Source organism: Crocuta crocuta, unplaced genomic scaffold (genome assembly GCF_008692635.1).
Source record: "Crocuta crocuta isolate KB4526 unplaced genomic scaffold, BGI_CrCroc_1.0 scaffold170, whole genome shotgun sequence".
NCBI classification, from domain to species: Eukaryota; Metazoa; Chordata; class Mammalia; order Carnivora; family Hyaenidae; genus Crocuta; species Crocuta crocuta.
The window spans coordinates 8,355,545-8,369,487 of NW_027527853.1; the positions used below are offsets into that span (position 1 = coordinate 8,355,545).

The following is a 13,943-nucleotide window of genomic DNA, read 5'->3' on the forward strand; positions in this document are numbered from 1 at the left end:
AGTATGCTTTTGGTTTGCAGGATAATCAAGAACCGACGTTCAAAATAAACTTTTTTTTATCATTAGGAAGAGTCTGCTTTCAAGACAAGCTTTGAACAGTGACCTTAGATTAACAGTTTATCTGTTTTTTTTTTGAAGGAGGCAATATGGTGGAGAAGTAGGGAGCTCCATGCATTTCACTTGCACCCATGTCTCAAACAGGCCTGAAGCCATAGGACACTGAGCCACAGGAGTTTGGGAAGAGAAAGAGACAGAGCACATTGGGAAGGCAACCTCATAAGTGTGTGAGTGCGAACTGGGGAAGATAAAAGTGGGCCAGTGGGCCGGGACCAGATACAGAGGGAGGGAAGGAGACCCCTCCTGGGGAGCCACGGTGAGTACAGAGGAAAAGAAAGAGTGGCTGAAAATGCTCATAGAACTGTCTCCGGAGAAGAGAAAAACAGCTCAGACGGAGAGTGTTCTTAGTTCTAGCTGGGGTGCTGACTTTAAATGGGTGCCCCAGGTCCCAGACGGAGCCAGGAGAAACTGCTCTGCTGGTCTCCGGGTTCCAGCCCGGACAACTGGAGGGCAGCTGACCCCAGGGTGCGCGGCCACTCCCCCAGCTTGACCACTGGGGGCAGGGAGGCAGCCCACCAGAGACTGCACCGCTGCCCTTCAGGCTCAACCCCCTGCATTGCGGAGGCAGCCGACCCCAGGCTGCCCTGCTGCTCCCCGCACTCCACCCCCAGTGGCGAGGAAGCAGGGACCTGCGGGACCTGCAGGATTCTGTTTCAGACGGTATCAATAAAGTGCACGGACTGGGACCTGGAAACAAGGAGGGGCTTGGGACATAGAACACTGCCCACCTTGGCTGCACCAGCAGCAAAGCGATGCTGGACCCAAAAGAGTGATTTGCAGTGCCTGGTACGAGGAGGGACTGGGGCACCGCCATTTTTCTCCCCATAGCCACCAAGGCGGGGCCTCAGGGAGCAGCCAGCGGGACCCCACTAGAAGCTAAGACCTGCCTACACCAAAAGACGCCCATCCCCACTAGAGAGCTGTTTTTATTTTATTTTATTTTTTTTTTACTGGAGCCCTGGGGCAAAATCAACATGGATCCACTGCCTTATTAATTCTAGATCAATTCTTTCTATTCAGATATATTCTCCCTTGTCTCATTCGTACCCCTCCCCTCTGCCGGACTGGGCACTCTGGTCAGTGTTTGCATAAACAGTCACATTTGATCCATTCACTAGATGTACAGTCAACACCTCTACTCCTACCTTTCTGTCTCTCTTGGGAGTAATCAGACTATATAGTTTCTCTGAGTAACATTATCTTCGTTTCTTTCTCCTCGCCTCTTGCCATCTTCTCCTCTTTGTCTCTCTGAATTAAGCCTCTTAGTCTCTCTGCCTGGTCATTTCTCTTCCAATTTCACTTCCTCCCTGCCCTGTCATTTCTCTCTTTGTATATGCTCTTCCATCAGCACTGCATACACCTGGCTCTTTATTTGTAGCTGGGAATTCTGGTTTTATGCTTTTAGACTGTCCATTGTCTTTTTGGTTTTTTCTTTTGTTGTTTCTTTTCTTTTTAATTTTAATTATTTGCTTTTCCTCCTTCCTCTTTTTTTTCCTTCCTTCTTTTTCTTTTTCCTTTTTGGTTTGAGTGTTTGTTGGATTTGTCGGTGTGTTTGTGTGCCTTTGTTCCCTGTGTGTTTGTTGGNCATTCAAAGAAAACTTCCTGAACGGACAGACCGTGGACAAAGAGCTTTCTTTAATACAGCCGTACAAGCAGGTGCAGAGTGCATAACAAGATTTTAAAATTAACAAGAGACAGAAAGCTAGCCAAAATGATGAAATGGAAGAACTCTCCTCTAAAGAAATTCTAGGAAAAAATGACAGCTAAAGAACTGCTCAAAACAGATAAAAACAACATAACTGAACAAGAATTTAGAGAGACAGTCATGAAATTAATCGCGGGGTTTGAAAAAGGCATGGAAGACATCAGAGAAACCATTGCTACGAAGACTATAGACCTTGAAAATAGGTCTATAAAATGAATTTAAAAATGCTATAAATAAGGTGTGTAATAAAATGGAGGTGGCCAATCCACAAACTGAAGAGGCAGAGAGGAGAATAGGTGAATTAGAAGACACAATAATAGAAGAAGAGGAAGCCGAGAAAAAGAGAGATGAACTGATCCAGGAACAAGAAAGGAGAGCTTGAGAGATGAGCGATACAATCAAATGGAATAATATCTGTACCATAGGAATTCCAGAAGAGGAAGAGGGAGGGAAAGGCACTGAAGGAGTCCTTGAACAATTTCACAGAGAACTTCCCCAATCTGGGGAAGGAAACAGATATTGAAATACAAGAAGCACAGAGAACTCCCCTCAGACGTAACTTGAATTGATCTTCTGCATGACATGTCATAGTGAAACTGGCAAAATAGAAGGACAAAGAGAGAATTCTGAAAGCAGCTAGCAATAAAAGGGCCCTAACATACAAAGGGAAACCTATCAGAGTGGTTACAGACCTATCTACTGAATTTGGCAGGCTAGAAAGGAATGACAGGAAATCTACAATGTGATGAACAGGAAACATATGCAGCCAAGAATCTTCTATCCGTCAAGCCTGTCATTCAGAATAGAAGGAGAGATAAAAGTTTTCCCAAATAAACAAAAGACAAACCTCTAGCCAGGCTTATCAAAAAGAAAAGAGAGAGCACCCAAAAAGACAAAATCCTGAATGAAAATGGGACTTTATACAACCAATCCCTCAGAAAAACAAGCAATTATCAGGGAATACCATGAAAAATTATATGCCAACAAACTGGACAACTTAGAAAAAATGGACAAATTCCTAAACACACACACACTACCAAAATTCACACGGGAAGAGATAGAAAATCTGAACAGACCCATACCTAGTGAAGAAATTGAATCAGTTATCAAAAATCTCCCAACAAATAAGAGTTCTGGGCCAAATGGCTTCCCTGGGGAATTCTTCCAGACATTTAAAACAGAATTAATACCCATTCTTCTCAAGCTATTCCAAAAAATAGAAATTGAAGGAAAACTTCCGGATTCATTCTACGAAGCCAGCATTACTTTGATTCCCAAGCCAGAGAGACCCCAGCAAAAAAAAAGAGAACTACAGGCCAATATCCTTGATGAATATGGATGGAAAAATCCTCAACAAGATACTTGCAAATCGAATCCAACAGCACATAAAAAGAATTACCCACCAAGATCAAGTGGGATTCATTCCTGGGTTACAGGGCTGGTTCAATATTCACAAATCAATGTGACACATGACATTAACAAAAGAAAAGATAAAAACCATATGATTCTGTCAATAGATGCAGAAAAAGTATTTGACAAAATACAACATCATTCTTAATAAAGACCCTTGAGACAGCTGATACAGAAGGAACTTACTTAAATATCATAAAAGCCATCTATGAGAAGCCCTCAGCTGACATCATCCTCAAAGGGGAAAAACTGAGAGCTTTCCCCCTGAAATCAGGAACACGACAGGGATGTCCACTCTCACCACTGTTGTTTAACATAGTGCTGGAAGTCCTAGCATCAGCCATCAGACAACAAAAGGAAATTAAAGGCATCAGAATTGGCTAAGAAGTCAAACTCTCACTTTTTGCAGATGACATGATACTCTACACAGAAAACCCAAAAGAAGGCTACTAAGTTGCAAGGTATAAAATCAACATACAACATACAAAATTGATTGCATTTTTATACACCAATAATGAAGCAACAGAAAGAGAAATCCAGAAACTGATCCCATTCACAACTGCACAAAAAAACCATAAAATACCTAGGAATAAACCTAACCAAAGATGTAAAAGATCTGTATACTGAAAATTATAGAAAACTTATGAAGGAAATTGAAGAAGACACAAAGAAATGGAAAAACATTCCATGCTCATGGATCGGAAGAATAAATATAGTTAAGATGTCATTACTACCTAAAGCACTCTACACATTCAATGCAATTCCAATCAAAATTGCACCAGCATACTTCTCAAAACTAGAACAAACTATCCAAAAATTTGTATGGAACCACAAAAGACCCCGAATAGCCAAAGTAATACTGAAAAATAAAACCAAAACGGGAGGTATCACCATCCCAGACTTTAGCCTTTGCTACAAAGCTGTCATCATCATGACAGTATGGTATTGGCACAGAAACAGACACATAGACCAATGGAATAGAATAGAGAACTCAGAATTAGACCCACAAATGTATGGCCAACGAATCTTTGATAAATGGGAAAGGGAATCCAATGCAAAAGACAGCCTCTTTAACAGATGGTGCTGGGAGAACTGGATAGCAACATGCAGAAGAATGAAACTAGATCATTTTCTCACACCATACACAAAAATACTCAAAAAAGGGGCGCCTGAGTGGCTCAGTTGGTTGAGTGTCCGACTTCGGCTCAGGTCATGAGCTCACGGTTGTGAGTTCGAGTCCCACATTGGGCTCTGTGCTGACAGCTCAGAGCCTGGAGCCTGCTTCAGATTCTGTGTCTCCCTCTCTCTCTGTTCCTCCCCCACTCATGCTCTGTCTCCAAAAAATAAACATTAAAAAAAGTTTTTTTAATAAAATTTTAAAAAACCTCAAAATGGATAAAGGACCTGAATGTGAGACAGAAAACCATCAAAACCCTAGAGGAGAAAGCAGGAAACAACCTCCTTGACCTCAACCATAGCAATTTCTTACTTGACACATCCCCAAAGGCAAGGGAATCAAAAGCAACAATGAACTATTGGGACCTCATCAAGATAAAAAGCTTCTGCACGGCAAAGGAAACAATCAACAAAACTAATAGGTAACTGACAGAATGGGAAAAGATAGGTGCAAATGACATTATCAGATAAAGGGCTAGTATCCAAAATCTATAAGAAACTCCCCAAACTCCACACCCGAAAAACAAATAATCCAGTGAAGAAATGGGCAAAAGAAACGAACAGACACTCTCCAAACAGGACATCCAGATGGCCAACAGAGACATGAAACGATGCTCAGTGTCCCTCATCATCAGGGAAATACAAATCAAAACCACACTGAGATACCACCTCATGCCGGTCAGAGTGGCTAAAATGAAAAAATCATGAGACTCTAGATGCGGGCAAGGAAGTGGAGAAACAGGCACCCTCCTACACTGCTGCTGGGAATGTAAACTGGTGCAGCCCCTCTGGAAAACAGTGTGGAGGTTCCTCACAGAATTAACAACAGAACTCCCCTATGACCCAGCAATAGCACTGCTAGAAATTTACCCAAGGAATACAAGAGTGCTGATGCATAGGGGCACATGGACCCCAATGATCATAGCAGCACTCTCAACGATAGCCAAAACATGGAAAGAGCCTAAATGTCCATCAACTGACGAATGGATCAAGAAGATGTGGTTTATCTATACCATGGGATACTACAGGGCAATGAGAAAGAATGAAATCTGGCCATATGTAGAAACATGGATGGAACTTGAGGGTGTAATGCTGAGCGAAATAAGCCCGGCAGGGGATAGATACCATATGTTTGCACGTATAGGTGGATTAGGAGAACTTAATGGAGCACCATGGGGGAGAAGAAGGGGAAAAATAGTTGGGGAGAGGGAGGGAGTCAAACCATCAGAGACTTTTTAAATGTTGAGAACAAACTGAGGGCTGATCGGGGTGGGAGAGAGGGGAAGGCAGGTGATGGGCACGGAGGAGGGCACTTGTGGGGATGAGCACTGGGTGTTATATGGAAACCAACTTGACACCAAGCTATTTAAGAAGAATAAATAAATAAACATTAAAGAAAATTTTTAAAAATTTAAAAACATAAAAATTAAAAAAAAGATTAACAGTTTATCAGCACATACAGGTTAAGTTCCAAATGACTTTGCATTTTTTTTACATATTTACAAAAACAATATCACACGCTGTTTTAACTTCGTTGGTAACAAACACTATCTAGAACCTATCTAAAAAGTTTATTTACAGGCAAGGGCTATTCGATTAAGAATATAGCTTATTTTATATTGCTTTTTTACTATTACTTAAACATTACTAACACACTAGTATCCAAACAAACATACTACAGAAATAAGTATAATTCTATTTTAACTTCCTAATAATTCTCTTAGAAGTTGTAGTCGCCAGTATGGCTCTCTCTCTGACTTTTCTTTTTTCTTTTTTTTCTTTTCCTTCACCAAACCAAGTAAGACTTAAAATCCAAATCAAGTGATCAGAGCAACAGCATGTGGTGAATAAGAGAAGTGCTGAGAAAGTCTGGAGGCCCAGCAGTTCAATTACTGTAAAAAGTTAGGCCCGAAGTCCCAAAAGGTCTTACCTCCCCTTATTTCACAAGTCAGTTTTCTCTTCTTAATCACTATCACCACTACCCAACTATGCTTAATCAAAATTCTCATCAACTATCACCTGACTCTTCCAAGATGCTTTTCTGGTCTCTCTGCCTCCAGCCTAACTCCACCTCAATCCCATCCTACAAATTTCCAGATAAGTCACTTAAAATAAAAACTCAACTTTGCTACTCCCCTCCTTAAAATTAATGACTCCTCGGGCCACCTGGGTGACTCAGTCGGTTGAGCATCTGACTTCGGCTCAGGTCATGATCTCACAGTTCGTGGGTTCGAGCCCCACGTCAGGCTCCTGTACTAACAGCTAGCTCAGAGCCTGGAGACTGTTTCATATTCTGTATCTCCCTCTCTCTCTGACCCTCCCCTGCTCAGGCTCTCTCTCTCTCTTTTCTTTCTCTCTCAGAAATAAAAAAACATTAAAAAAAAAATTTAATGACTCCTCACTGTCCATAGAATAAAACCCTAAGTCTTTAACACAGTGTTTAAGGACTTCCACCAGCTTACCCCAACCTACCACTCCCAGACACATTTCTCACCTCTCCATGCTTTAAACTTTCTTCTTAAACAATAAATGGTTGTGCTTTCCTATACTAACTGAAAGACTTCTCACTTCCATGAGTTCGTACATTCTGATTCCTAAACCTGAAAGGCCAGACTATTTTCTTGTCCATCACAGCTACAAACTGTCCCCTTCCCCTAATTTCAATTGGCTGAATTTTAATCACCCTTTATGGCTTAACTTAATCATTTTCACCTCCAGAAAGTATTCCCTAAACCTCTACCTATTCTCTGCTTCTTGCATATACTGACTACACTGTACATTTCATTGTAATTATGTTTCTATGGTTTCTTTCTTACTGAGGAGTCATTAAGGAGACTAGTTTTTATTAACCTATATAATTCTCAAAATTTAACACACTATCTGGCACCTAGTAAATACTCAACAAATGTTTCTTGACTGAAATAAGTTTATGCTTATCCTTTCTCTCTTCCTTATTACAAGGGTGCCTCTCCCAGTTAAGGTACAAAAAAAGTCAGATAGCCTGAATAATGCATCTAATAAATAACAAAAGACAGGCCTGCTACCAGAGATTAGACAGAAGGTAAGCTAGTCTTCTTATATACGTATGCAGTATCAAAAACCCACCTAATGTTGAGATGATTCAGAGAATATCGATGAGTAATGGACCTTGATTGTAAACATACAAAGGGCAGTCAACAGTCACTTTTTACAAGACATCAATCAACCTTGCCTCATCTGGTCAGAGAAAAGACATACAAAAGCACCTCCAAACAAAGCAGAGAGGTTTGGCTACTAGTTACTCATCCTATTATATGTATATATTGTGCCTTTTTTAATTCAAAAAAATAATCTAAAGGAGTTTACAATAACCAATATAAGTTTAAAATAACCAAAAATTACTGTTTAAAAAAAGGATTAAAAGGCATGCTGATTATCCTAAACTAAATATGAAATTACCTAAATTTGTATGTATAAAACCCTTAAAGGCTTTACATGGCAAACAATATATGATGTAATCTTTTAAAGAAAACATCTTTGCTATAAGCATAAGAACATTAGCAAAAATGCATATAATAAAAAAAAGCCTCTAACAAAAAAAAACATAATTCCATTGAATTTAATTTTTTTTTAATGTTCGTCTATTTACTTTTGAGAAAGAGTATGCATGCATGCGTGAGTTCAGGGGAGAGAATCCCAAAGAGGCTCTGCACTGTCAGCACAGAGTGGGACTTGGGGCTCCAGCTCACAAACCATGAGACTGTGACCTGAACGGAAATCAAGAGTGAGATGCTTAACCAACTGAGCCACCCAGGCGGCTCCCACCTTGAATTTCATTTAAAGCTGTACATAGCGATACAGAAATACAGAAACAGTGATGGAAATCTTTATGATCTGCAGATATCTAAGCACGTTAAGTTCCATTAGCCCCAGAGCTCCCCTTCCAACTAGCTAAGGCTTACAACTCCAAGGGCTGCTCATTCTTCTCTCTCATAGGTGCCAGCATAGTCTATGGGATACTATGTTCAAAGAGGTCAAATGTTCTCTTGCAAGTTACTCAAAAATTCAGATTTGCACAATGGTAAACTGAATTTCAAAACAAAAATAACAATTCAACATTCTTAGTAAATTAATTTTAGCCATTATAAGCTATTTTAAATTATTTTATTTTGAACCAAAACATATACATGTTAATGTAATTCGTAGGGCAGAAAAATAAAGTTAAATACTTACACTGCTTATAAACGTGTTTTCTGTATGAAATTTTAGGCTTTGAAATTTGTTGATTGTATCCTCTTTTTGAGCAATTATTTCTCCCAACTCTTGAATTCTTTGCTTCTGTGTAAGTATTGTCTTTCAAAAAAAAGAAAAACAGCAATGTTTAGTAAATATATTTTAGGACAGATAAAATGCAAATATGATGCAATTTTAGAACTCCTTCAAATTTTAAGACTTAGTAAAAATAACAGTAGCAACACACTAGGCATAGTATGACCTTATTTTTGTTTAAAAAATAACATACGTTTAAGTTAAAAGAAAAACAGAAAAGCAATTTGGTGAACTGGGTAAGAGGAATCTGGAATCAGACTGTCTGGGTTTGAACCCTAGCTTCTCTACCTTCTAGTTGTATGATCCTTGGCAAGTTATTTTATGTCTCTGTACAAATAAAAAATAACTATCTACATCATAAAGTTGTTCTGAGATGTAAAACACTTAAAAGAGTACACAATAATGTTCTATAAAAACAAATACATATGAAGTAAAAGTCTAAAAGAGATACCAAACAACTTGGTTTTTCTCATTTTTATTTAGGAGGAAGATTATGGGGGACTTTTTTATTTTCTATTTTACATAAAATTGAATTTTCACAACCAGGATCTACTATTTTTGTAACTGGAAAAAATAAAGGAAAAGATTAGGAATCGTTTAAACAGTAACTATAGTGATTTCAATGTACATTATTGTGGTTACTTCTTCAAATATTGGATATTAAATACCAAGATCTTATTTATGTCTAATCATATATTAAAATATTTCACTCTTTAGAAGGATGAATATAAATTGATATAACCCATGCCAGAGAAGGTAAGGTAAAATAACAAGTTTGGAATTCATTTCAAGTGCATATATACTTGTAATTTCATATATAGACCTATCAATGTCAAATCCATCTATAACCATTTGGCATGATTATCTGATCTAAAGGTACAGGGCTCCAAAGATCTTCAGAATTCAGTGCTGCACACTGATCAGGCCGTATCTCATATTTTAAAACAGTAATTTTAGGTGAAATAAACACCATTTAAATACATCAACTGACACTATGCATCTACCAAAAGAATAACACAGATCTTTATGTGCTGATGTACAATTATATCAGCATGATTTCCAAGACAACTTTTGAGGAAAGAAAATAAGATGCAAAACTAATTAACCCCATTTGTGTAAACCTTTAAAAAGATGTGTATATGTGTTTTCTATATATAAATAAATATCTTCTGATATATAAATAAATTATCTTCTGGAAAGACTGAAGAAATTTTCTAGTTGCTATCACTAAAAAAAGGCCTGAGGGTGAAAGCACTTACAATTTCCAATTTTTCTATCACATTCATTTATTACTTTTTAATTACTTTTAAGGAAAATGTACCTTGTCATAATTCATGCTCCTTCAATTGCTTAATTATTAAGTTTCTTATCAAGACAACAAAACTTGAAGTATTACCTTATTAGATTTCTCAAGCTCTTGAACCAATGAATTTACATTAATTTCTGATTCTGAAAAAATAAGAATATTAAAAATAAACATCTGAGCATCTAAAAACTATATTACTGAATAATCACTGACACATAAGCTTCTATAGTAGACCTGACACTAGTGTTACAGTCAGAAAAATGATTTTCACAGCACTAGAAGGACACCAGGATTCAGCTACTAATTCTACCACCAGAGGGCAATGTTTCTGTAAAAGCCACTTTCGAAATCCAATCCTAGGTAAAAATGAATGACACACTAAATAGTGAAAATTTTTCTGGTATAACTTCAGAGATGAAAGGAAACTAGAACCTTTCTGGCCCACTTCATAATGTAGAGACACCACTTACCTGCTATTTTCTACCCATCTTGTTTCACACAGAAAAGGGCAGAACATTTCTTCTAACTCTTTTAAAAACCAGATGACAAGACATTGTGTGTATGTCTGTGTGTGTGTGTCTGTGTGTGTGTGTGTTTGTGTGTCTGAGCTGGAATGGAGCTCCAATCTAACAAACTTAAATCCACTCCATGAGAGTTACTCTATCCCAAACTTACAAGCCCAGAGCAGAATCTACCACACTATGAGAGAACATAAAAAATATAGAACAAAATTCACAGCTCTACAATTTCCTAAGATTTCTTAATTTGCTGAAAACTAATGTTTACTTTGGTGTTTTTTGTTCTTGTTTTTGAGGGCCCACTTTCTACTAATATTAGTCTAAAGGTAAATGAAGGCAAAAAAAATTTTTTAATAGTAAATTACTACAAAGCCATGTTAAAATATTAAATGTTGCCTAGATCAAAGAATTTTCTAGTCACTACAGTAAATAAGTAAACAAGTATAAATCTCTTATACTCACCAAATGTTTTTATGTATTTATAACATCTAAATATGGATAAAATATGTCTACTTACCATTTTCTTTCTTTTTTAACTCTTCCTGGGTTTTGATTAACTCTTCTTTAGTGTTAGCTAATTCAGCTTTAACTTGATTAAGCTTTATTTCTAAACAGGCAATAGCTTCCTGGGGGTCAGCAAGAGATGCAATATATAAGTGAGCAATTTCAGCCTGTTTCTTAATATCAGTGACATCATCTTGAAGAGAATCAATAATATCTTCAATTCCTACATAATTATGTGCTTCCTAAAAATAGCAAAAACCACATGCCTAATGTTAACAGTGGCTTTCACTCTTGCAATGTGGCACTATCTAATTTAGACATTTTTTTTTTTAATATTTTTATTTATTTCTAGAAGAGAGAGACAGCGTGAGCAGGGGAGGGTCAGAGAGAGAAGGAGTCACAGACTGAAACAGGCTCCAGGCTCTGAGCTGGCAGTCAGCACAGAGCCCGACGCGGGGCTCGAACCCACAAACCGTGAGATCATGACCTAAGCGAAAGTCGGACGCTTAACCGACTAAGCCACCCAGGCACCCCTAATTTAGACAGTTTTAAGAAGACATAACAAAAACTTTCACAACTTAGAATTTTTTTTCAATAAATTTTATCAAAGTATCTCCAACTACTAAAAAGCTGTGTTCCATTACTCATTACTGTTTTATGGAACAGGAGACATCATTTCCTATTTAAAAAACATCATAAGCTATGAGAAATCCTTCTAGAACAATTATGACTGTCAGTTCAGGTATATGTTCAGTTATATGTCTCCTAAGGCTCTGGTGGGGCAGTTCCGGAAACAAACATCCATCATCACAACTCAGACCAAGAGCCAAACCATGTCTGGGACACATAAAAAGGATTTGACAGCAAGAGCCAGAACATCACCATCCCGAGCCTCTAAACTCAGTTATTAAAAAAACAAAACAAAATCAAACAACCCCCAAAAGACATCAATTGCAGTGGAAGCAGAAGAAAAGTATGTTTTCTCAACAGTAGGGAATGGTCAATCAGCCAACAAGAGCAATCCTTTCTACATGTAAATGTGTTTGTTTTAATCAGGGCAAAATTGTTTAAGATTAACAGGAATCAGACTAAAAGAAATCTACCTACAATCAATACAACTCAAAAGCAACACAAAAGGATATAAACATGACACACAGTTTCTTTCTAGTCTAATAGCTATATTTTAACTAATTGTGCTTACCTTATTAACAAAACATGCTTAAGTATAATAAAGCTACATAGTAACTGTTTTAATTCTAAAGTATATTGGTGTTTCTCATCACTGAGGTGGTACACTACACAAAGACCAAAAACCTCATTAGACTTCAGTTAACATACTTTGTTTTCACCTTTCATGGCACAATCTTCATTTGTTGGTTCTTCTTGAGTATCACATTTACCAACCAAATCCTTGAAGATAGCCAAACGACATTCAGCATTTTCCTCAAGTATCTCTCGTTCTTGAAGGAGAGTTTCCCTTCATAACACAAATTAATCCCATTAGGAACATAAAAGCATGACTTTGTGTTTTTCTTCTAAATTTCTAAGATTAAGGACACATGCACCCCTGTGTTTATTGAAGCATTATTTACAATAGCCAAGCTATGGAGGCAGCGCAAGTATCCATCGACAGATAAATGGATAAAGAAGATGTGGTGTGTGTTTACACATACACACATATACATATATACATGCATATATACACGTGCGTATGTGTGTGTGTGTACACACACACACACACAATGAAATATGGAATGGAATAAAAAAGAATGAAATCTTGCCATATGCAACAACCCGAATGGAGCCAGAGGGTATAATGCTAAGCTAACTAAGTCAGGGAAACACAAATACCATATGATCTCACTCATACGTGGAATTTAAGAGCAAAACAAATGAGCAAAGGGGAAAAAAAAAAAAAAGATAAATCAAGAAACAGATTCTTAACTACACAGAACTGATGGTTACCAGAGAGGAGGTGGATGGGGGCATGGGTCAAATAGATGATGGGGATTAATAAGTACATTTATCAGGGCGCCTGGGTGGCTCAGTCGGTTAGCATCCGACTTCAGCTCAGGTCACGATCTCGCAGTCCTCAGATTCAAGCCCTGCATCAGGCTCTGTGCTGACAGCTCAGAGTCTGGAGCCCACATCAGATTCTGGGTCTCCCCCTCTGTACTCCCCGGCTCATACTCCAGCTCTCTCCCCCAAAAATAAATTAATTAAAAAAACAAGTATATTTCTCATGACAAAAAAATAAATTTCTAAGATTAAATATATTGTAAATTAAAAGCAAAATTTAAATCATTCATGTACAATTCAGAATCAATGTCAGGATTAGCAACAGCACTTTCAAGGAACTAGAAAGGTCAGAATTCAGAAGCCACTTAATATTAAAAAAGTAAATAACTTTAAAATATTCTGAACAAATAATATTCTCAATTTTTACTAGGACATGAAAGCAATAACTTACTTAAAGTCAGCTTCCCGTTGAGCTAAATATTGAGTAAACTCCTGTGTAACTTCATCACGAATTTTAAATTCCAAAGTTAACTTTTCTTTTCTTTCAGTTATCAGTTTTTTCTTCAAGTCTTCTATTAAATCCAACAGTTTCTAAAACATAAATATTAAAATCCTAAGAACAAATATATCCCAAGGGAAATATTACTGTCCAAGCATTCAAAAATAACGCTTCATTTAGTTGACTATAATTATGGATCCTTTTAATAATAATATTCTCACTGAAAATTACGTATTTAGATGGACTCATAAATCTGAAAAACCTCTCTACAGTTTAAAAATACACTTAGAGGGGCGCCTGGGTGGCTTAGTCGGTTAAGCGTCCGACTTTCGCTTAGGTCATGATCTCGCGGTTCGTGGGTTCGAGCCCCGCATCGGGCTC

At 37.6% G+C, this 13,943-nt stretch overlaps 1 protein-coding gene across 6 annotated transcripts in view; it reads right to left on the reverse strand.

The window, feature by feature from the left end:
* The window catches only part of KIF20B (kinesin family member 20B), an 87,643-nt gene that overhangs the window by 52,053 nt on the left and 21,647 nt on the right, over positions 1-13,943 (reverse strand). For 4 of the 6 annotated variants that reach the window (XM_077779978.1, XM_077779952.1, XM_077779943.1 and 1 more), the window contains 5 exons: positions 13,515-13,654; positions 12,383-12,521; positions 11,058-11,286; positions 10,113-10,165; positions 8,621-8,740 (listed from right to left, as the gene is read on the reverse strand). In XM_077779978.1, coding sequence (XP_077636104.1) covers positions 8,621-8,740; positions 10,113-10,165; positions 11,058-11,286; positions 12,383-12,521; positions 13,515-13,654 — 681 coding nt within the window. The remainder of the gene's footprint in view (positions 1-8,620; positions 8,741-10,112; positions 10,166-11,057; positions 11,287-12,382; positions 12,522-13,514; positions 13,655-13,943) is intronic. The other 2 variants (XM_077779969.1, XM_077779961.1) reach the window with 1 other exon arrangement.